The sequence below is a fragment of the Coregonus clupeaformis genome, chromosome 34 (genome assembly GCF_020615455.1).
Source record: "Coregonus clupeaformis isolate EN_2021a chromosome 34, ASM2061545v1, whole genome shotgun sequence".
Taxonomy (NCBI): domain Eukaryota; kingdom Metazoa; phylum Chordata; class Actinopteri; order Salmoniformes; family Salmonidae; genus Coregonus; species Coregonus clupeaformis.
The window spans coordinates 29772337-29796477 of NC_059225.1; the positions used below are offsets into that span (position 1 = coordinate 29772337).

A 24141-nucleotide genomic window follows, 5' to 3' on the forward strand; every position below is an offset into this window, starting at 1 on the left:
AAGTGTCTGTCAAAGTTGAAGTGTACCTATGATGAAAATTACAGGCCTCTCTCATCTTTTTAAGTGGGAGAACTTGCACAATTGGTGGCTGACTAAATACTTTTTTCCCCCACTGTACCTGTCTATTTGTGGAAAAAACACCCTGATTAACTCTTTAGTATTATCCAAGTTTACCTATTTGCTTATGGTCTTGCCTACACCTAGCAAACAGTTTTTTTTATTATATGAGAAAAAAATATTCCATTTTATTTGGAACGGCAAGCAAGACTAAATTAAATGGGCCTATTTATATAATGAATATGAATATGGAGGACAGAAATTATTACAGCATTAGACCTATCACTAAAAGCTTCAGTCATACAAAAGTTATACTTAAATCCGAACTGAAATTAGTAAGATTGTCTCACCCCATGCTCAAGAATGGCCTTTTTCCCTTTATTCAGATTACAACCTCTCACTTTCAGTTATTTGAAAAGGAAATAATCTCCCAAATATCACTATTTCTAAAACAAGCCATAGAAAGTTGGTTGCAATTTCAATTTAATCCTCCAGAAACGACAGAACAAATAATGCAACAAATATTGTGGTTAAACTCAAATATACTCATTGATTAAAAAAACTTTGTTTTTGAAAAAATGTTTTAAAAAGGTATAATCTTCGTAAATGATATCATAGGTAGGTGGTGGAGTTACAGTGGGGAGAACAAGTATTTGATACACTGCCGATTTTGCAGGTTTTCCTACTTACAAAGCATGTAGAGGTCTGTAATTTTTATTATAGGTACACTTCAACTGTGAGAGACGGAATCTAAAACAACAATCCAGAAAATCACATTGTATGATTTTTAAGTAATTAATTTGCATTTTATTGCATGACATAAGTATTTGATACATCAGAAAAGCAGAACTTAATATTTGGTACAGAAACTTTGCACACACTGCAGCAGGGATTTTGGCCCACTCCTCCATACAGACCTTCTCCAGATCCTTCAGGTTTCGGGGCTGTCGCTGGGCAATACGGACTTTCAGCTCCCTCCAAAGATTTTGTATTGGGTTCAGGTCTGGAGACTGGCTAGGCCACTCCAGGACCTTGAGATGCTTCTTACGGAGCCACTCCTTAGTTGCCCTGGCTGTGTGTTTCGGGTTGTTGTCATGCTGGAAGACCCAGCCACGACCCATCTTCAATGCTCTTACTGAGGGAAGGAGGTTGTTGGCCAAGATCTCGCGATACATGGCCCCATCCATCCTCCCCTCCATACGGTGCAGGCGTCCTGTCCCCTTTACAGAAAAGCATCCCCAAAGAATGATGTTTCCACCTCCATGCTTCACGGTTGGGATGGTGTTCTTGGGGTTGTACTCATCCTTCTTCTTCCTCCAAACACGGCGAGTGGAGTTTAGACCAAAAAGCTCTATTTTTGTCTCATCAGACCACATGACCTTCTCCCATTCCTCCTCTGGATCATCCAGATGGTCATTGGCAAACTTCAGACGGGCCTGGACATGCGCTGGCTTGAGCAGGGGGACCTTGCGTGCGCTGCAGGATTTTGATCCATGACGGCGTAGTGTGTTACTACTGGTTTTCTTTGAGACTGTGGTCCCAGCTCTCTTCAGGTCATTGACCAGGACCTGCCGTGTTGTTCTGGGCTGATCCCTCACCTGCCTCATGATCATTGATGCCCCACGAGGTGAGATCTTGCATGGAGCCCCAGACCGAGGGTGATTGACCGTCATCTTGAACTTCTTCCATTTTCTAATAATTGCGCCAACAGTTGTTGCCTTCTCACCAAGCTGCTTGCCTATTGTCCTGTAGCCCATCCCAGCCTTGTGCAGGTCTGCAATTTTATCCCTGATGTCCTTACACAGCTCTCTGGTCTTGGCCATTGTGGAGAGGTTGGAGTCTGTTTGATTGAGTGTGTAGATGGGTGTCTTTTATACAGGTAACGAGTTCAAACAGGTGCAGTTAATACAGGTAATGAGTGGAGAACAGGAGGGCCTCTTAAAGAAAAACTAACAGGTCTGTGAGAGACGGAATTCTTACTGGTTGGTAGGTGATCAAATACTTATGTCATGCAATAAAATGCAAATGAATGACTTAAAAATCAAACAATGTGACTTTCTGGATTTTTGTCTTAGATTCCGTCTCTCATATTTGAAGTGTACCTATGATAAAAATTACAGACCTCTACATGCTTTGTAAGTAGGAAAACCTGCAAAATCGGCAGTGTATCAAATACTTGTTCTCCCCACTGTATGTCGTACATGTAGCTAACAAAAACAAAAATGGAAATGTCTGCTCTACCCAAAATTGCAACCAAATAATTGCAGCATTACCGCAAAGGTGGAAGAGGAAAGTGGAAGGGGAAAAAAGTAAGGAAGTTGTCTGTCGGCCCTGCATTAAAGACCATAATTGGTTAAAGAAAATTGTGATAAATAAAAAAGTATACCAGTTTCATTTAAGGACCAAAGGATTGACAGCTGTCCCAAATAGATTGCAAAATAGTTGGGAAGAGATTTTTGACGTACCGATTCCATGGCATAGTGTTTATGAACTGAAACGCAAAACGACGCCGGCTTCAAAACTTAGAATTGTTCAATTTAAAATATTATACAAAATTCTTGCTACCAATACAATGTTATTTACATGGTTATACAATCTTCCCAGCTCTGCAGATTTTGCTGCAAAGAGAAAGAATCATTAGATATTTTGTTTTGGTACTGTCCATTTGTAGCTGGTTTTTGGTCACAGGTCCAGGAATGGCTGAAGGATTGCAATATTTACCTGGAGCTAACTCTGCAGATAGCACTACTGGGTGATCTGAAAAGTCAGTCAATCGATCAATAATATAATTATACTTTTAGCAAAAATGTTTATTTTCAATTTACAAGCTGTAGAAACAATGAAAATAGAAGGGTTCAGAACTTTTGTAAAACATCACAGTACAGTTGAAAAATATATGGCAAATAGAAATCCAATATGGATGGTGTTAAGAGATAGATGGGAGGTGTTGAATAGAGCTGAAGGATGGGACTAATAACAATAACTAATGTAAAGCATACTGTCTCCATAATAAGTACAGTTGAAGTCGGAAGTTTACATACACTTAGGTTGGAGTCATTAAAACTTGTTTTTTCAACCACTCCACAAATTTCTTGTTAACAAACTATAGTTTTGGCAAGTCGGTTAGGACATCTACTTTGTGCATGACACAAGTCATTTTTCCAACAATTGTTTACAGACAGATTATTTCACCACAATTCCAGTGGGTCAGAAGTTTACATACACTAAGTTGACTGTGCCTTTTAACAGCTTGGAAAATTCCAGAAAATGATGTCATGGCTTTAGAAGCTTCAGATAGGCTAATTGACATAATTTGAGTCAATTGGAGGTGTACCTGTGGATGTATTTCAAGGCCTACCTTCAAACTCAGTGCCTCTTTGCTTGACATCATGGGAAAATCAAAAGAAATCAGCCAAGACCTCAGAAGAAAATGTGTAGACCTCCACAAGTCTGGTTCATCCTTGGGAGCAATTTCTAAACACCTGAAGGTACTACGTTCATCTGTACAAACAAAAGTACGCAAGTATAAACACCATGGGACCACGCAGCCGTCATACCGCTCAGGAAGGAGACGCATTCTGCTCCTAGAGATGAACGTACTTTGGTGCGAAAAGTGCAAATCAATCCCAGAACAACAGCAAAGGACCTTGTGAAGATGCTGGAGGAAACGGGTACAAAAGTATCTATATCCACAGTAAAATGAGTCCTATATCGACATAACCTGAAAGGCCGCTCAGCAAGGAAGAAGCTACTGCTCCAAAACCGCCATAAAAAAGCCAGACTACGGTTTGCAACTGCACATGGGGACAAAGATCGTACTTTTTGGAGAAATGTCCTCTGGCCTGATTAAACAAAAATAGAATTGTTTGGCCATAATGACCATCGTTATGTTTGGAGGAAAAAGGGGGTTGCTTGCAAGCCGAAGAACACCATCCCAACTGTCAAGCACGGGGGTGGCAGCATCATGCTGTGGGGGTGCTTTGCTGCAGGAGGGACTGGTGCACTTCACAAAATAGATGGCATCATGAGGAAGGACAATTATGTGGATATATTGAAGCAACATCTCAAGACGTCAGGAAGTTAAAGCTTGGTCGCAAATGGGGTCGTCCAAATGGACAATGACCCCAAGCATACTTCCAAAGTTGTGGCAAAATGGCTTAAGGACAACAAAGTCAAGGTATTGGAGTGGCCATCACAAAGCCCTGACCTCAATCCTATAGAACATTTGTGGGCAGAACTGAAAAAGTGTGTGCGAGCAAGGAGGCCTACAAACCTGACTCAGTTACACCAGCTCTGTCAGGAGGAATGGGCCAAAATTCACCCAATTTATTGTGGGAAGCTTGTGGAAGGCTACCTGAAACGTTTGACCCAAGTTAAACAATTTAAAGGCAATGCTACCAAATACTAATTGAGTGGATGTAAACTTCTGACCCACTGGGAATGTGATTAAATAAATAAAAGCTGAAATAAATAATTATCTTTGGCTAAGGTGTATGTAAACTTCCAACTTCAACTGTATATAGGTTATAGTTTGAGAGTTTTTGTGAAAGAGCACAGTTAGAAAGATATGGCATATAGAAGCAAACTGGATGGACATCATGAAAATGATCGGAGAGGTTGAGGGTAGAGGTTCAGGAGTAAAAACAAACAAAATAGAATTATTGTAAAATTGACTTTTTCCATAAAATGTATATAGTATGTATAAGCTGGAAGTAGAGACCTAAGCGTTGTTGTTCACTAGTTTACTCCAATTAGGGGAGGGGGGGAGGGGTTGGAAAGTAATAAAGGGAAATATATATATTTTTAAGGATATGTATATGTATTTAAATGTGTGTGTGTGTGTGTGTGTGTGTGTGTGTGTGTGTGTGTGTATATGTGTGTGTGTATTTGCGAGAAAAAAAACATGGGGGATTGGAAGTGATGCAGCCAATTACATTGATGGAAGTTACAATCTATCTGCGATATTAAAGCTGATCTACCCCCTGAAAACAAAACAAAAAAACATACATTTTCAGTTATTTGGCTGATATTTGGCAGTCGAATCACAATGACTAAGTGGTGCTTGAGTGAGTGAAGTGCAACGATATTTGATGTGGTTTTTCTCTTGTCCGCAGGGTTGACATCATCTCACTCTCATTCCCAAGGAAGTGCTCATAGACTCAACAAAGAATTGGACATCGTCCGAGATCAGAGGAATAAACTGGGTGAGTTGTTGGTGCTGCATTATGCTCTACTCGAATTATAATATGTATGGACAGATGCTGTCATTCGGGACTTTGAATTTCCCATTGAAACATATGCAAAGAAGTAGGCTATTCAGATATTGCTTAGAGCCGGCGACCCTTTCTTTTCCCTCTCGGTCTTATTTCTTAATTTGGACACGTCCCAAAGCATTTCTGCCCGATAATTATTTAGGATATTATAAATGAGGTACAGTTGGTGCGCGCCGAGGCTTTTAGGGGTTGGGAGGGGGAGGCCACAAAGGCACTTAGGATATTGAACAAGATGCAAACGTTATATTGTGCCCAGCCTTTTAGTGATATCATTAATTTAGCAGAATGGTGCATATAGATTGCGCCTTGGCAAACTTCACAGGCCGCCCAGCCTGGCACAAAGGGACGGTGAGAGATGGAAGGGAGTCAGACAAGCTAGTAGCAAGGACACTGGACCACAGTGTTATAAAGGGATTTCAGAAAGGGCGTTACGTCACATGTCCTTTACTGACCTTGGCCCATGCTTTTGTATACTCTTCAGTCGGTCTTCAGAAGCCATCAATGCTGACATATTACTATAATAAGGCAGATTCTCAATGTGTAGAACGATTCAACGACAGAGACCTAATCTCTGCAACCATCTGTTTATGTCAGAACAAGAAGGCAGATCGGTAGCGGCACTATCTGTTATCTTTTAACAGGTAGACCTATAAATTAAGTTATTCATTTTAATCTCAGCTTTCTGTTTCATCTGTACTCAATTATTGTTTCTATATAACGAAGATAGACTAATTAAAGAGGAAGACTGTGATTTATGGTCAGTTGCAAAAGCCATATTACCTTCAGCCCCCCTGGGCCCTGATGAGAGAGCAGATAATGTTGGTGCACACACTCACGATATGTTTTACCAAACCAAGTTGTACTAACTCTATAAATAAACCCTGAGGCCATGAGGTTTCATTACTCACCTTTGATATCTTTGATATATTAATGAACCCATTTAGGAAAACGGTCTTTAATATCGTAAGTGGTTCACTTTTGATTGATTTGAGGTATTGGTTGTATTTGCATAAACGTTAGACCCCAAACTCAACGAATGTGGTGGTTTCCCAACTCTCTCCCCCCTCTCTCTCTTTTTGTCTGTCTTTTTTTCTTTCTCATCCTCTCTTTCTCGCTCTGCCCCCCACCCTTTGTCTTTCTCTCTCTCTCTCCTGCCTTTCCTTCTTCCCTCCCCTAGAGAGGAGGAAGAAAGCCTCTGCATGGGAGAAGAACCTGCTCTACCCCATTGTGATGTTAATACTGCTCACAGGGACGGTGAGTATTCAGATTGATACTACTGCAGCCAGTCACTCCCACTAAAGCCCCCCACCCACCACCCCCTGTTTTCCAATGGCATATGAAGCATAAAGCCTTGGTGGCGGCTGGGGAGTGTTCCCAGGTCAACTCAGTTGGCAGTCTCAAATGGCACCCTATTCCCTATGTAGTGCACTCCTTTTGACCCGGTCAAAAGTAGTGCACTATATAAGGAATATGGTGCCACCTGACCACCGTCTGCTGCACAGAGCGTCAAGCCCCTGGGTATGGTGTCTTTTGTCCGGCCGTGTTTAAGAAAAGCCTCCGCTAAATAGTCACACCGCTGCAGAAGCTGGGCTTTCGATTGAATCCCCCCATGTAGAGTAATCTGCCTCTTTAGCATGCTCCTGTTGTACAGCACCAGTGCTTTTGCTGAGCCCAAATGCCTGAGATTCTTCAAGCTAAAGTGCGGAACTGCTTACAGAATACACACATTGCAGAGTACAGACAAACAACAAACGGGTGATTGTTCTGTCTTTGACCTAATCATGTTAGCTAAACCCCTCTGTTTCTCAACGTCTCTCCTCCCTCTCCCCTCCTCTGTAGACCATCTCAGTCCTACTGGTGGCGCTGAATATCCTCTACCTGCTGGTGGATGAGACTGCCATGCCAAAGGGATCAGAGGTAGGCCCGGCTATAGTGACGAGAGACACTTACTTCCTGTTCCCCTTCTAAACTGATGCAAATCGGAGGCTGTTTTTATACAAGCACTAACGCACACACACACAGGTAAACCCCGGAGCGAGGCCGCCACTGAACTAGACCGCCGCGAAGATGCTCGGCAGTCGTCAGGGACATAAATCAAATTCCGGATATGCTCAGGTGCATGTTGGGAAGAAAGGAATGGAAGCTCTGGGCCATCATAGCAGAGCTGGCCTGGTCCCCTTTTGTCGTGCTACTGCTCATTGAAATTCATTTCACAGCGGCATGCAGATGAAATGTGTGATGTCCACGGCAGGTGAAATAAGCTCCATTACCCTCAGTGTGTGTGTGTGTGTGTGTGTGTGTTTTCTCTCAGTCAGTGGTTCTGTGGGACTGTGTGGACCAGACAGGCCAGGTGAACTTCTGTTATGAGTCTGACTGGAGTGGCTAATACTCTTGCATGCAATGTACTTGCTTAATCTCTTTATCTAATTTCATCTGCTACAACCAAAGAGTATGTGTGTGCGCTAGTCGCTTGTGTGTTTGTGTGTGTTTTCCTTTCGTCTGACAAAGGCAACAAAATGTATCTTATTTCTGCCTCATTTCTCAGCTCGTCTTGCGGGCAACCGTCCGCCCTCCTCCTCGACATTCCAATTATTTTATTGAGGAGATATTTTCTTTGGCATGACGCATCGCAGAAAATCCCCCAAATTATGCTTGTCATGCAACTTGAGTCCTGCCTCCCTCCTCCCTCTGACAGCCACAGCTCAGCTAAATGGTTTACGCGTTTGATGAGCTGGACAGATGCCTCGCCTCTGATCTCACATCGCTACGGCTACCGGGGGGTGGGGGGCCGGGGGCGGTCGGGTGTCCTAAGAGTCAATCATTATGGATATCATACCCATCTAACTAACTTAACGGGGATGGCTGGTGCATCGCAATGCCCTTTTAGCTACTATGCACTCTCTGAGAGAGAGGGGGACAGGAGGGGAAGAGGGAGGACTGGGCCAGGTAAATGAGAGGAGGGAGAAAGGGAGAGAGAAGGGAAAGCGAGGGAGAGGGCCAATGGGCTCCAGACTGTGGGAAAGTCAAATGAGGCCCAGTCCAGATAGAGCAGTAGGGCCGGGAGCAGAGCAGAGCAGAGCAGAGCAGAGCAGAGCAGAGCAGTGCAGCACAAAAGAGTGGAACTGCAGATGTTTGTTTATCCCTCTCTCCCTCCTACACAACACTGCATGGCACTCAGTATACTGAGTACTACAGGGCTGCTCCAGCCTCCTCCACCTCTCTCAGACTCAGACAGCCAGACAGGAGGGGCGGGGAGGGGAGAGGAGAGGAGGCGCACCAGTCAGAGGACAGGGATTTTAGCAGCTTGATGAACGGGCGTTAAGAGGACCTGTAACAGTGTTATTGCCAGCTCATCCCCTGTAGAATTAGAGCCATCACAGCACTCAACACTGTATTTCAGAATACCCCAACACCCAACCATCCTCCCTCCACCCCGCAGTGGGGTGAAGTTGCCCCTCGACACTGATCTTGGGTCAGTTTAGCATTTCCCCCACTAATGGTTAAGGTTAGGATTGGGGGAGGGGAAGCTGATCCTAGATCCGTACCTAGGGGGTCCTCTGAACCTTTGACTGATGACATTCAGTTCCTTCTCAGTCTGTAGCTTTGCAAAACAAATAAATGATAGAGAGGGGGAGAGTGAAAAAACAAGTCCACAATGAGTATTTTTTTCTTTGTGTTATTATCCGTCACTAAAACTATATGAGGTACATCAAAGCGTGACGGAGGAGGAAGGGGACACACCTGAAGGGCTGGGCACGACGCTCTGCACTCTGCTCACGACCTCACCTGCACACAGGTGGTGCTCGCTTCTAATCCCAGAAGCAACAAACACACCACGGTGGGACTGAATGAGCCAGGCTGCGAAGAACACCAACCCTAGCAGCCCGCCACTGGAATGAAAAGGAGACTAGATTGAAAGGAGGCTTAATGAGAAAGCTGCCACACATACACCTGCCACTTTAACATGTTAATATCTTCACAAAATGGCAGAAGCGTAACACTGAAGAGTTTACCTTTCCCATAACATTGTCACATACATTACACAAGCAATACACACTCCCTCTCCCCCACACAACCCCTCCCACTCCGCTATTAACAAATGACATCAGATGCTGTGCTAATTCCCAGAGGGCTCTAACGAGACCGTTGCAGAAAAAGGTGTGAAACTACCTGTCAGTCTTTCCTTTATCTTTTCTCTTTCGTTGTGCTCTTTTGTGTGTGTGTGTGTGTGTGTGTGTGTGTGTGTGTGTGTGTGTGTGTGTGTGTGTGTGTGTGTGCGCGTTGGAGAGAGTTTGTGCAAAGTCAAGTGTGTGTAAGTATGAATGCAGCCGGAGCTAGCTTCTAGATATTGACGCTGGCGACGTTTTTAACTTGATAGAAATGCAACCCTCTGAACAATGTGTCCCTGTGCTGCTGTGCCATAGCGTGGATCTCTCCAACAGAGAGTATACGTCCCAAATGGCACCCTGTCCCTTTATAATGCACTACTTTTGAACAGGGCCCATAGGGCTCGGCTCAAAAGTAGTGGACTAAATACGGAATAGGGTGCCCCTTGGGACGCACCCAATGCTGTGAGTCTCTCCAACACAGAGCAAGCCAGGTCACTGATCCTCTTTGGATTGAAGTGAAAAGTAGTTCAGGGAAACAGCGAGGGTGCCAAGTCTTACAAAAGCAAATGTTTATTACGTAAACAAAACACAGATGCCGAGACTATTGGCATAATATATAGATATGTCTCTTTTCCCGCACAAACTTCAATTGGGCAGAAAAGATCTGCCGTGTTTGCCGAAGCATTTTTGTTTTTGTTTTTATGTTTATGGCATGCATTCACGCTCTACACACTTTTTACCATAAGCACTTCTGTGCCTTGTTGCTTGTTTGAACACCTGTTTACATGTAGTGTGATGGACCGTGATTTGAAAAGGGAATCTTTTCTCGCTTTCATCTCTTTCCATCCATTACTGAGCCGGTTGGATTCTGTCTGTGTTGAAGGGGAAACAAAGACTTGTGCCGAGTTTTAGGTAGCCTTGTGGTTAAGAGTGTTGAGCCAGTAACTGAAAGGTTGCTGGTTCAAATCCCCAAGCCGATTAGGTGGAAATTCTGTCTGTGCCCTTGAGCAAGGCACTTAGCCCTAATTGCTCCTGTAAGTCGCTCTGGATAAGAGCATCTGCTAAATGACTAAAATGTAATGTAAATGTTTTAACTTTTCCTTCTGTAATCACATACTTACAGATTACAGAACCTCACTAAGTACTTCACTTTAACGTTGTCATATAAAATCATTGTATTCAGGATTTATTTGCACTGTAAAAATAACTCATTATTTTAGTGTTCTTCCGACAAATGTAGCGCAATTGGTAGAGCATGGCGCTTGTAACGCCAGGGTAGTGGGTTCAATCCCCGGGACCACCCATACGTAAAAATGTATGCACACATGACTGTAAGTCGCTTTGGATAAAAGCGTCTGCTAAATGGCATATTATTTTATTATTATAAATGAGAAATCGTCTTTTTGAATGTTGATTTGATTTGTGGTCTAGCCTTTTGGTCTCTGCCTCTGGAACACATATACCACTGCAGCATGGGGTTGAATCTAGCCCACTGCTATTTCAGCACAGTCTCTCCTCCTATCTTTCCTCTGCTTTCTTCTCCTGGTCTCTATCCACAATAAATCAAGAAGAGTGTGACTGCCCCCTTCCTCAACAAGACAACAACCACAACAAAAACCCCTCTTCCTCTGTCATTCCAGGATCGGGGGCTTGGGAACACCTCGCTGTCCACGTTCGGACTGGTCCAGGCTGTCATCGAGATCATCCTCATGTTGTATCCTTTCAATGACCCCTCTGCTCCTACCTGAAGTGTCACAGAGTAGGAGTACCGATCTAGGATCAAGTCTTCTCTGTCCATGTATTATTTTTCATTGGGATAAAAAATGCAACACTGATCCTAGATCAGTAGTCCTACTCTGAGACACTTGATACATATGGCCCATGCTCCGTGGCGATCCGAGTGACATTCCCAGGGCCAGTGGTGTTTACTTAAGACCTAGCTTAGCCGGACACCTTCCGGGACATTCTGTCGTGTTTCGTCACCTTTATCCTTGGTGAAAAGGTGCCAACTGGCCACTTAAAATGTCACTAAATGTCCAAATAAAGGCTTTTTGGATTTCTTGTCCTTGATTCAGCAACAGCTACTTGATGGTGTCCTCAGTTGTCGGCTTCTACAGCTTGCGAGTGTTTGAAGGCATCACTCCCAGGAAAGACAACACGACCATGACAACGGTAAATGCACCCACACACACAACGGTGATGATATATTGAGACCTTGTGTTCCATCCTCTTCAGCCCTCTCTCTAGCGTCTTCCTCACAGTCCTCCGTCTGAATGGTTCAGTTGATCTCGCGCCCAATATTTGTTTGTAAGTTGCGTAAACACGGACGCAGTGCAAGCGCTTATTTTCTTGTACATCAGTGAGAGAGAGGGGTGGGGGGATGGTTGTGTGTGGGGAGGGGGGGTGTGGTTGTGTGCTTTGTTTGACCCACGGGGACAGCCATTCACTTAGTAATGAGCGGGGGCAACGGTGAGGCTTGTTAACGAGCCATGACGACTCAGTGAAAGGACTTGAAAGCCACAAAAGAGCAGAACCTGGTAATGAGCATCTTCAGAACTACGAATTGCACAATATGTGTGTGGAATCCATTTACGCTGAAGAGGTGTGTGTGTGCACATCTGTGTGTGTGTGTACACACAGTGTCTTGTTAAGGTAATCACGCCCTCAGTTCTCACACTCAATATTTTCATCATGGCCTATCTATTTTTTAATGGGTTTCATTAATTTAAGTTCTATACCAGCTGACTAACCCTGTGTGACTTCCTCATGTAGATCATTGGTTGCTGTGTGTCCATCCTGGTGCTGAGTTCAGCCCTGCCAGTCATGTCCAGAACGCTTGGTGAGTCTCTCCTCCCTTTTATCCATCTATTATATTGTTCTGTCCCAAATGGTACTCTATTCCCTATGGGCCCTGGTCAAAAGTAGTGCACTACATAGGGAATATGGTGCCATTTTGGACGTGGTGTCAAAATCAATCTATTCAACCCATGGATGGAACCAATAGGTGAGCACTGATGTTCATATTTTCCATGGAGGACTTTGGAGGTGGACTTTTCAGGATTGTTTTTGTGAGAAACGAATTGGAGGGCAGAGATGGAGGGAGGTGAGGTGAACCCCCCCCCCAGACCGTTAAGGTTAACAAGTTAAATTCCTTCATAGTTTGCCATAGCGATTTGAGAAGAGAATGGAGCAAGAGTGAGAGAAAATGACATGATAGCAGCGGCATCACAATGGCACTAACAAACACGCAGGGAGCAGACACAGCTGTTCAAATAGCACCATCGCCTGTTGTGTGTGTGTGTGTGTGTGTGTGTGTGTGTGTTGGCTTACAGTGAGTCATAGGGAGCTTTACAAAGTACCAACAGGTTCTGCTCTGTGACGCTGAATAGATGAAAAGAAATACATGCATGCACCCCCCCATCCCAGCCAAAGCCCTCTGGAGAAAGATGTGGGGAGAGGGAGTGTGTATGCTTGTATAGTGTGTGTGTGTGTGTGTGTTTCAATGTTATGGGAGAGGTAAACTCTTTAGTGTTACCGTTCTGCCATTTTGTGAAGATATGAACATGTCAAAGGTGTGTGTGTGTGTGTGTGTAAACCAGAGAGCATGATTAATGTAGCAAAATAAGTCAGATTACTTGGGTTTCAACAGATTTGAAAAATCATTTCAAATACTTTGTGCCTGTTTCTGCTTGCCTGGCTTAATAAACCAATAGAACATTCCCAAAACTGCAAACCCTGCCCATCTGTCACTCAAGGAAACGCTCAAAGTATTTGAAAGGATTGTTCAAGTATTTGAACCCACGTCTGAGAAACACAAAAATGCTAACTGCTGCTTGTACAGTAGTCCTGTCGACCATGTTTTATTTAAGCTTCTCTTGAAGGAGGGCCATTGGACCTGCCATGCTACTGAAATTGGAGTGCTCAGTGCTCATTTCTCAGTGTCAGCAACGGCAGGGTTAGTAAGGGTGCAGACAAGGGTAAAAGTCCAATGAACACACTTTAATTCGGGGGGGAACGGGCGGCTAAAAGAAGCTTTACAGGTGGACCAGTTATCTAAGTGTGTGTGTGTGTGTGTTTGAAAGCATCAGAGTGATATAGGCTGAATCCCAAATGGCACCGTATTCCCTACATAGTGCACTACTTTAAACCAGAGGGAATAGGGGGACATTTGGGATGCAGACATACACTAGAAACCCCACCCCATCGCTCCCACCGAGAAGTTATTTTTCTCCCCCTGTATGTTTGTGTAAATGTTGTCTGCAGTGTCCACAAAAGCACAGTAAGATACTGCAGCAGAGAGGACTCAGGTCACTGCTGTCAGCCTAACAGCCTGGCTGCTGTTCCTGGGATAATACACTATGGCTGGGCTCTGCTCAAAAGTAGTGTGCTATATAGGGTATAGGGTGCCATTTGGGACGCAGCCTATCAATCAGAGTACAACCATCTCAGAAAATTACCATTTATTACATAGATGCTATTCTAGATAGTCGGCATTTATCGTTCCTTATCTGAAGTCGAATGAATACGTAGGCCACCATTCTCGCAAATTAGTGGATGAATGATCAAAATGAATCAGCAAATGTAATCACCCACGGCGGCTTCCATCTTACTTGGAATGGGTTGTGAGACATGATGGATACCACTTGGCCCACATACACACAGTAATACATAATGCTACATTCTGCAAATGGTGATGAGAAAAACTGGCTGAAGTGGATCGAGTGATCAGAGGAAGACGGGTTCTTCTAAGAGAGGTTACGTCATCTCTAGACACACACCATATAGGGAGCATCCCAAATGGCACCCTATACCCTACAAAGTGCACTTATTTTGACCAGAGCCCTATGGGCCCTTGGGACGTAAGCATAGTCTCCCCTTCTGCTAAAGGCGCCATTCCAAATGCCCCAAAAAACTTCACTTCCCAACAGCTTATCTCCAAATACCAAACCAAGATCAAAATCTTTTGCATTAGAAATTAATTTAGCTTGACCGGTGTGGCAAGGTGTATTGACTGCGATCTCTCCAACCTCTCGGCTTGTCTCTTTACAAGCAAATTGTTTAAAGGCCCTTGACGCTCGCCAACTGCTTACAGAGGCTGTAAATACATCTTTCCAGACACCAAATCGATTGCCTAATCTAATTGTCGTGCAGCAGTTTCGCGGGCATTACCGAAGGAAAAAAATCCAAGAATATTAGCTCACACTGTGAGCTATGCCAGTTTTCGAATAGCGAAATTTGATCAAGACTGATGGAGCGAATGGTTGGTTCATGTATTGATATTGGGGTAGGCTTGTCGTGTTTTAATTTCAAAGGTTGGCTGCATGCACTGTGATTTAGTTCACACGGGTAAAGAACATTGAAAGCACAGGATTGAATGAGTTTCACTGCTTCGGACTATAAGAGTGAAGAATATTTACAACTGAAGCATTTTTATCCACCTCAGGGTAGGTTATCCTCCCGTTCGTGTCACTTTTGAGTACATTTTTGTTGACAGCAGTAAAACCCTCTACTAGTGAGATGAGTTTGAGGGAGCGTCCCAAATGGCACCCTTACGTAGTGCACTTCTTCTGACCAGGGCTCTAGTCAAAAGTAGTCACTACATAGGGAATAAGGTGCCATTTGGGACAATGACGAAGATGTTATTGTACTGGCCGGGGCTGGTGGAACATTCTGGAAGGTTCTAGAAGAAGCAGCAGCCCATGATAAATAAATAGGAAAACAATAGGGTGTTGATGCGTCTGCAGGCAGCGTGTGATCTGCCATGACAGATGGTTTGAAATTGGAAAACCCGCTCAGGTCTGGCGGAGTCCCACCGTGGCTGTAAAAGGCTGTGGCCCCGCTAGAAAAACGAGGGATTAGCAACACTCTTCCATCTCTGTCAATGCTGCAAAGATGGATGGATGGAGGAGTGGAGTCAACCTCACAATGCATTGAAACTGTCTGCAGCATGTCTCTACATTAGTTTCTCCTCAGTAACCTAACTGCAGCGATGTGCGTAGCTACATAGAGGACAGGAGGAAGTGGCTACAGGGCCATATTGTCTCAGGGATGATCATTTTCCCTGACATGTTACTGTGCCAGTAATAATATCATCATGACGTCTGTACAAGAAGCTTTTGTGAAGTTCTTCTGATGTTAAGTTCTGATGAAGTTAAGACATTGTTCTGTTTTGTTTACGATGTGTATGATTCATACTAAGCATACACTGAGACAAGACGTGGAGTGAATGGCTCTGACTAGCCTGAATGGAGGATTCCCTCTCGCAGGGGGGTCGGGCCCGCCCGCCATGAGTTGCACAAGCGGTCTCGGCTACATTGGGAACCTACAAGATTCTGCTTGTTTACTGTACTTCAGAACAGTTGACTCAGGTGTATGTGCAGGTGACTGTGGTCCCATTGATACCAATGTTGCCTGGGGTGTGGCTCATTTCTTCTGCATTCTTTTTGTTCCACTCGGTTTTTGCACGCTAACAAATTGTCTATACAGCCCCACTAACAAAACAGTTTCATATGAAAGGAATATTAGTAATCCGCCAAATGTCAGACAATGAAAATGACTTTTTCGCAGGGAGAGTGGCATTGGCCGCTAAATCATTTATATAAAGGGTTCGGCTATTTTGGTTTTATTTTCGTCCATCCTGGATCCGCCATTTCCTGAGTATCATAGTATGCAGTGTACATCAAATGTTTTTTTGGGTATAAGCACTTCTTTCAATTTGGCCTTTCTTGCCTGTTGAAAGAGTCGGGCTATTGAAGAGACACTTTTCAAAGTGCCTCAACTGCCGACAGAACAGACGTTCTTAAATAGTTAATTCGCTGAAGCAGTAGTGGAATACGAAGGGTTTGTGATTATTGGAAAAACAAGAGAGAATGGTTGAGAGAATGCCAAGAGTGTGCAAAGCTGTCATCAAGGCAAAGGGTGGCTACTTTGAAGAATCTCAAATATAAAAGATATTTTGGTTTAACACTTTTTTGGTTACTACATGATTCCATATGTGTTATTTCATAGTTTTAATGTCTTCACTATTATTCTACAATGTAGAAAATAGTAAAAATAAAGAAAAACCCTTGAATGAGTAGGTGTCCAAACTTTTGACTGGTACTGTAAATAATAATAAACTATGGTCCAGTATTAAAAAAATATCATGATATTGTTATAATTAATTGTTTTGTGTTATAATCCACTCAAATAGCGAAATATGAAATCTGCTGGTCTTTTATTTAACATCTTCACACTCTTCACAGGTATCACCAGGTTTGATCTTCTCGGAGACTTCGGGAGATTCAATTGGCTGGGAAACTTCTATATCGTCCTATCGTACAACTTGCTGTTTGCCGTAGTAACTACTCTCTGCCTAGTCCGGAAGTTCACCTCAGCGGTCCGAGAGGAACTCTTGAAAGCGTTAGGTAACATTTTTATATTCATATACTCATGTTCATATCAAACACCGCTGAAATTACATTATTACTGGTTCATTGAGTTACCGACATTCTTAAAGAATGCATTGCTATATACAATAATAAAGCCTGGTCATAGATTACTACAGACAATGAGGACAATCGAAGAATACTGTTTTCAACAATTGATGAAAGAGCATTTGAAATCCTCCACCTGTACAGTCTTTTAGATTTGAGTGCTGCTTTTGATACCTTTGCCTAAAAGATATTGGTAAAACTGGTAGTCTGGAGAAATGGGTTGATCTTTCTGATACTGTGCTTAACTGGTTCCACTCCTATCTGACTGGGAGACAGCTCTTTGTAAGCCTGGGAGAGCATGTATCAGGGATATAATTTGTGAGCATGGTGTCAGTTTTCATAGCTATGCAGATGACACGCAGCTATACATACACTACATTACCAAAAGTATGTGGACACCTGCTTGTCGAACATCTCATTCCAAAATGATGGCCGTTAATATGGAGTTGGTCCCCCCTTTGCTGCTATAACTGCCTCCTCTATTCTGGGAAGGCTTTCCACTAGATGTTGGAACATTCCTGCGGGGACTTGCTTCCATTCAGCCACACAAGCATTAGTGAGGTTGGGCACTGATGTTGGGCGTTTAGGCCTGGCTCGCAGTCGGCATTCCAATTCATCCCAAAGGTGTTCGATGGGGTTGAGGTCAGGTGTCTGTGCAGGCCAGACAAGTTCTTCCACACTGATCTAGACAAAACATTTCTGTATGGACCTCGCTTTGTGCACTGGGGCATTGTCATGCTGAAACAGGAAAGGATCTTCCCTAAACTGCTGCTACAAAGTTGGAAGCACAGAATCATCTAGAATGTCATTGTATGCTGTAGCGTTAAGATTTCCCTTCACTGGAACTAAGGGGCCTAGCCCGAACCATGAAAAACGGCACCAGACCACTATTCCTCCTCCACCAAACTTTACAGTTGGTACTAGGCATTGAGGCAGGTTGTGTTCTCCTGGCATCCACCAATCCCAGATCCATCCGTCGAACTGCCATATGGTGAAGCGTGATTCATCACTCCAGAGAACGCGTTTCCACTGCTCCAGGGTCCAATGGCGGCGAGCTTTACACCACTCCAGCCGACGCTTGGCACTGCACATTGTGATCTTAGGCTTGTGTGCAGCTGCTCAACCATGGAAACCCATTTCATGAAGCTCCCGACGAACAGTTATTGTGCTGATGTTGCTTCCAGAGGCAGTTTGGAACTTGGTAGTGAGTGTTGCAACCGAGGACAGAAGATTTTTACGCACTTCAGCACTCGGCGGTCCTGTTCTGCTTGTGTGGTCTATCACTTCCCGGCTGAGCCGTTGTTGCTCCTAGACATTTCCACGTCACAATAACAACACTTACAGTTGACCGGAGCAGCTATAACAGGGCAGACATTTTACAAACTGACTTGTTGGAAAGGTGGCATTCTATGACAGTGCTACGTTGAAAGTCACTGAGCTCTTCAGTAAGGCCATTCTACTGCCAGTGTTTGTCTATGGAGATTGCTTGGCGGTGTGCTCGATTTTTATAGACCTGGGTGTGGCTGAAATAGCCGAATCCACTAATTTGAAGGTGTGTCCACATACAGTGCCTTTGGAAAGTATTCAAACCCCTTGACTTTTTCCCCATTTTGTTACGTTGGTCTTATTCTAAAATTGATTAAATTGTTTTTTTCCCTCATCAATCTACACACAATACCCCATAATGACAAAGCAAAAACAGGTTTGTAGAAATGTTTGCTAATTTATTAAAAATATAAAACAGATATCACATTTACATAAGTATTCAGACCCTTTACTCAGTACTTTGTTGAAGCACCTTTGGCAGTGATTACAGCATCGAGTCTTCTTGGGTATGACTCTACAAGCTTGGCACACCTGTATTTGGGGAGTTTCTCCCATTCTTCTCTGCAGATCCTCTCAAGCTCTGTCAGGTTGGATGCGTTGCTGCACAGCTATTTTCAGGCCTCTCCAGAGATGTTTGATCGGGTTCAAGTCCGGGCTCTGGCTGGGCCACTCAAGGACATTGAGACTTGTCCCGAAGCCATTCCTGAGTTGTCTTGGCTGTGTGCTTAAGGTCGTTGTCCTGTTGGAAGGTGAACCTTCGCCCCAGTCTGAGGTCCTGAGCGCTCTGGAGCAGGTTTTCATGAAGGATCTCTCTGCTCCGTTCATCTTTGCCTCGATCCTGACTAGTCTCCCAGTCCCTGCCGCTGAAAGACATCCCAACAGCATGATGCTGCCACCACCATGCTTCACTGTAGGGATGGTGCCAGGTTTCCTCCAGACGTGACGCTTGGCATTCAGGCCAAAGAGTTCAATCTTGGTTTCATCAGACCAGAGAATCTTCTTTCTCATGGTCTGAGAGTCTTTAGGTGCAAACTCCAAGCGGGCTGTCATGTGCCTTGTTACTGAGCAGTGGCTTCTCTCTGGCCACTCTACCATAAAGGCCTGATTGGTGGAGTGTTGCAGAGATAATTGTCCTTCTGGAAGGGTCTCACATCTCCACAGAGGAACTCTGGAGCTCTGTCAGCGTGATCATCGGGTTCTTGGTCACCTCTCTGACCAAGGCCCTTCTCCCCCGATTGCTCAGTTTGGCTGGGCGGCCAGCTCTAGGAAGAGGCTTGGTGGTTCCAAACCTCTTCCATTTAAGAATGATGGAGGCCACTGTGTTCTTGGATCATCAATGCTGCAGACATTTTTTGGTACCCTTCCCCAGATCTGTGCCTCGACACAATCCTGTCTCGGAGCTTTACGGACAATTCCTTCGACCTCATGGCTTGGTTTTTGCTCTGGCATGCACTGTCAACTGTGGGACCTTTTATATAGACAGGTGTGTGCCTTTCCAAATCATGTCCAATTAATTGAATTGAACAGGTGGACTCCAATCAAGTTGTAGAAACATCTCAAGGATAATCAATGGAAACAGGATGCCCCTGAGATCAATTTCCAGTGTCATAGCAAAGGGTCTGAATACTTATGTAAATAAGGTGTTTATATAGATATATATTTTAATATATACATTTGCAAAAAGTTATTTGTCATTATGGGGTATTGTGTGTAGATTGCTCAGGAAATGTTTTTATTTAATCCATTTTAGAATAGGGCTGTAATGTAACAAAATGTCAAGGGGTCTGAATACTCTCAGAGGGCACTGTACTTTTGTGTATATATAGTGTATATGTAGCGCCGGATTACCCTAACCGATTGGTTCGTTTTTTGGAGCGCCTTAATACATGGATGTCCAGCAACGTAATAACATTTAATAAGGGTAAAACTGAGGATCTGTTGATTGGCCTAAAGGGATTGTGCGAGATTTTGTCATTTAAGCCATTTGTCTACTCACACAGAGTCAGATGAACTCATGGATACCATTTTTATGTCTCTGCATGCAGGTTGAAGGTAGTTTCGTGAGCCATTGCTAACTAGCATTAGCACATTGACTGGAAGTCTACAGGTAGCATGCTAGCTGTACCTGTAGACTTTGGCTGCGGTCCAAAAGTAAAGTAGACAGCCCTCGGTGCTGAACCCTCAGCCCTTGAATTATGTTTTACATCATACTTAAAATGTCCCTTGCCCAAGCGAGGGAGCGTGATTGAGTAGTAGGCCAGTACAGAGTGACCCCAACAGTTTGTGCTTCAGTAAGGTTGGCTTCTTGGCGTCTATAGCTATGGTTATTAATTTTACTGCACAGATGGAAAGGAAATCACAGAATATTTAATTGGTGGTAGTAGCAGCAGCAGAGAAGTTTTGGGATATCAGAGATTTTAGTGCAGAAGTACTACAGGGGGTTTTGAGAGAAGGGGTTCCAGCCTCCCAGGCCGATGGCCTGGTGTAGGATCTGTTGGGGCCAAAGTAGTGGGAAGGTGTGTTGGGGATAGTGGTGTGTGTATATAGGGTTAGGTGGCGGTACAATTTCTTTTTTTCCCCTTTGCCCTTTTTTTGTTGTGAACAAATGTGCTATGCACATTCCAAACTGTGAAAGGCAGCAATACGCAAAATAGCGTCTAGTCTGCCGGAAAGCCAGTCAAAGAAGAAGAAGAGGGAGAGTGATGATCAGAGAGGCATCGGCCTTGGTGGAAATCTTGAAGTTGAGCCTAAAAACAACCAACCTCAAGCTATTGATGTACCTAGCAAGCTAACGTAGCTAGCTAGCACTCATGTCTGGTAGCTAGCTACAGTTACCCATAGCTGACTAGCTAGTTTTATAGTTTGGTCACTTATTTCAATAAATTTCAGAATTCCCCAAAATAGGTTTATGAAGCTAGTTACCTACATTTTATAGGCTCCTCACTATGGGTCTGAGCCACTTTGAGCGTCATATTCCCATTTTCTACCGCTAAAATCAATGTCTTCTATATATTTTTTTTAGCTAGCAAGCTAGCGCCATAATTTTGTTTCACATGCTGAAAAATGCAGCGTCTTGATTAAATTTCACACTTCACAGCCACCGGAGTTTGACACGTGACTACAGTTTGCATTGAATTGTGGGTCATATCAACCCCGCAAGTGATCGAAATTGTTCACTTGCGCCCTCGAGCTAAATCGAGGGTCGAGGGGGCTACTTTTTTAAATTGGACCCACACTTAAGATGGCAATCAAACTGCATCCGGTTTCGAGTGAAAGTGGCTAGTACGAAGCCTGGGGGGGTAAAAATACCGCGATTGGACCGCATCCTTTCAGTCATTGCGCTAACACTAGTTAGCAATTGCGCTAATGCTAGTTAGCAACTTCCTTCAAACTGCACGCAGGCATAAACATTTTATCCATGAGTTCGTCTGATTCTGATTAAGTAGAAAAGGGGCTTAATTACCAAAATCTCACACTATCCCTTTAACCCTATCAGTCCCGAGACCCCAGCAAAAATCGGCTTTTCATTTATCCGACTTTCATTTATCTGCATGTCCAGCCCTTATATGTAGCCTCACAATGAAGTGTTTGACATTTTTTTTTGCCATCTTTTCAGTACAACTAGGGCTACAAGTAGAACACAAAATAATTGGACATAAACCGTTGCATTCATGAGTTTTATTGACAAATGTTTTAAAAATATGGTCCGCCAAAGCAAAAACCTGATAAAAATGCTGTAAGTATAGACATGTTTTGCTCACTGGAAATGTAATATCCAACTAGTCAGTGACAACTGTTTGGAGTTTGTGACAGCAACTATGTGAGCTTATTACAGTATTACAGTATTATATACACTATGTCCTGGGATTTCCTATGATCTTTAAATTTTCCTGCCACCGCACTGTGAACCGTAGCAGATTTAAGCTTGTGATTGGTTTAGTAAGGGTCCGGAACCAAGGAGATTGGATGCGCGTTTGGAAAGAAACTCCCCTCCCGATTAGAGTGGAGCAGGCAGCCACGGCAGACTGGACAGGCATGTTTACAAAGTTCATGAACTGAACTTGTAGCGCTGTTCTGTACACATAATTGTCAACAAATTCATTTTCTTTCACTCCTGTCCCAATCGCAGACATTATTCACCTCGTTTGGTCATTGGCAATGTAGCACTAGGTTCATTAGGCTGTAACAATGAAAAGGCAGCATTCAGAAGGAATTTTGGTAGAGTGACCTGATTTTTCTAACTCTACTATGAACCTTATTTTGCCCAAACAGATTGTGAACCCAAATGTGTAACTGATTCTAGTGGTGGGGACAATATATTGAAAGATAATGTGGGTTGGGTTTAGGGACAGATTTAGGCTATGTCATCTTGTCTTCAGGAAATATGCATACTTTCTTTATGAAACACTATTTTCCTCCACCATGCTAGAGTTGCTAACGCCTAGGAATGCTACTTCCTGATGTTGCGCCCCGCGTTCAGCCTATGGTAAACAACAGACTGCTGCAACCTGATTGGCTGAACGTGATACACAACAATCCGGGATTAGCATTTAGCCACTCTAGCATAATTCTTTTTTTTTTTTTTATCATACAATGTGATTTTCTGGATTTTTGTTTTAGATTCCGTCTCTCACAGTTGAAGTGTACCTATGATAGAAATTACAGACCACTACATGCTTTGTAAGTAGGAAAACCTGCAAAATCGGCAGTGTATCAAATACTTGTTCTCCCCACTGTAGCTTAGTGTTCATTCCTGTCACACACAGACCTCGAGTGACAAAGTGGGGAAATGGCGGCAAAATCCAATGTGCCTTAGGACTGATATGTGATGGTGAATATTACGAGGCGAAGGGGGAAAGTCTCTCAAGCTTGTTGTGACAGGTCCAGGATGTCTAATGTAGAAAATGTCAGACGACGGAGGCAGTGGGGTTTTATTTTTTCCATTCCTTTTCTCGAAGGTTAACTGTGTGTATTTTAATTACATTTCTGCTCCTTATCTCTTCCTGGCCAGGTCTGGATAAATTACAACTGTCAAACAGCCCCACAGACCCGGAGTCTGGGAAGCTCTCGGCAAACGGGCATCAGAAGACTCTATGAAAGAGACAACCGACACACACACACACCTAACGGCAGCCAAAGGGAGATTTTGATAGTACTGAACTCCACAGCAGAAGGTGAAAGGGATTGAGTCTGTGGTAGAGACTTGGTATACTCCCACAGTGTCTGACGGGCTTTGCGAACTGAGACGAAACTGCAATTTAGCTTCGTGACATTCCATCCTCTTACTCGTGGATGGATGGATGGATGGATGCAGGACAGGGACTGGTTTGAGCTCTCTGACAGACTGGCATCTTCACAACAGTGACCTTGATGTTGACCTCAACAGTGACCGTGACCATGGGCCACAGCTGAGCTGATGTCTGGGGGACTTTCTTTCAGCACCAACTTTCTTCTTCTCTCTCTTTGTCTATTCTTATCTCATTCTACCCTCTAACCCAGGGCTCTCTAACCCTTTTCCTGGAGAGCTACCGTCCTGTAGGTTTTCACTCCAACCCTAATCTAGTGCACCTGATTCTAATAATTAGCTGGTTGATAAGCTGAATCAGGTTAGTTACAGCTGCGGTTGGAGCGAAAGGGTAGCTCTCCAGGAACAGGGTTGGAGAGCCCTGCTCTAACCCATCTCATTCTAACCTCTTGTGTTTCGTGCTTGCCTAATCACTTCTCATCTGTTATCTTCTCCCCCATAACCGAACCATTGTACTATGCCGTATTGTCTTGGAGGACGCAATGTAACCTGAAGAGATGCTCGCTGATAGACTAGTGGTCATTTTTACACTTATGTCCTATTTCAATGTCTACTATTTGTTTCCAACCGGTTCTATTTCCACCACAGTTTAAAAT

General features: G+C 43.7%; 1 protein-coding gene across 1 annotated transcript in view; it reads left to right on the forward strand.

Annotated features, from left to right (window-relative positions):
• LOC121549995 (limb region 1 protein homolog) overlaps window positions 1-23744 on the forward strand; it is a 64238-nt gene extending 40494 nt beyond the window's left edge. The window contains exons 10-17 of the mRNA XM_041862038.1: window positions 5172-5261; window positions 6508-6584; window positions 7170-7247; window positions 11080-11153; window positions 11521-11611; window positions 12212-12278; window positions 16684-16845; window positions 23252-23744. Coding sequence (XP_041717972.1) covers window positions 5172-5261; window positions 6508-6584; window positions 7170-7247; window positions 11080-11153; window positions 11521-11611; window positions 12212-12278; window positions 16684-16845; window positions 23252-23337 — 725 coding nt within the window. The 3' untranslated portion in view covers window positions 23338-23744. The remainder of the gene's footprint in view (window positions 1-5171; window positions 5262-6507; window positions 6585-7169; window positions 7248-11079; window positions 11154-11520; window positions 11612-12211; window positions 12279-16683; window positions 16846-23251) is intronic.
• Window positions 23745-24141: the final 397 nt, after the last annotated feature.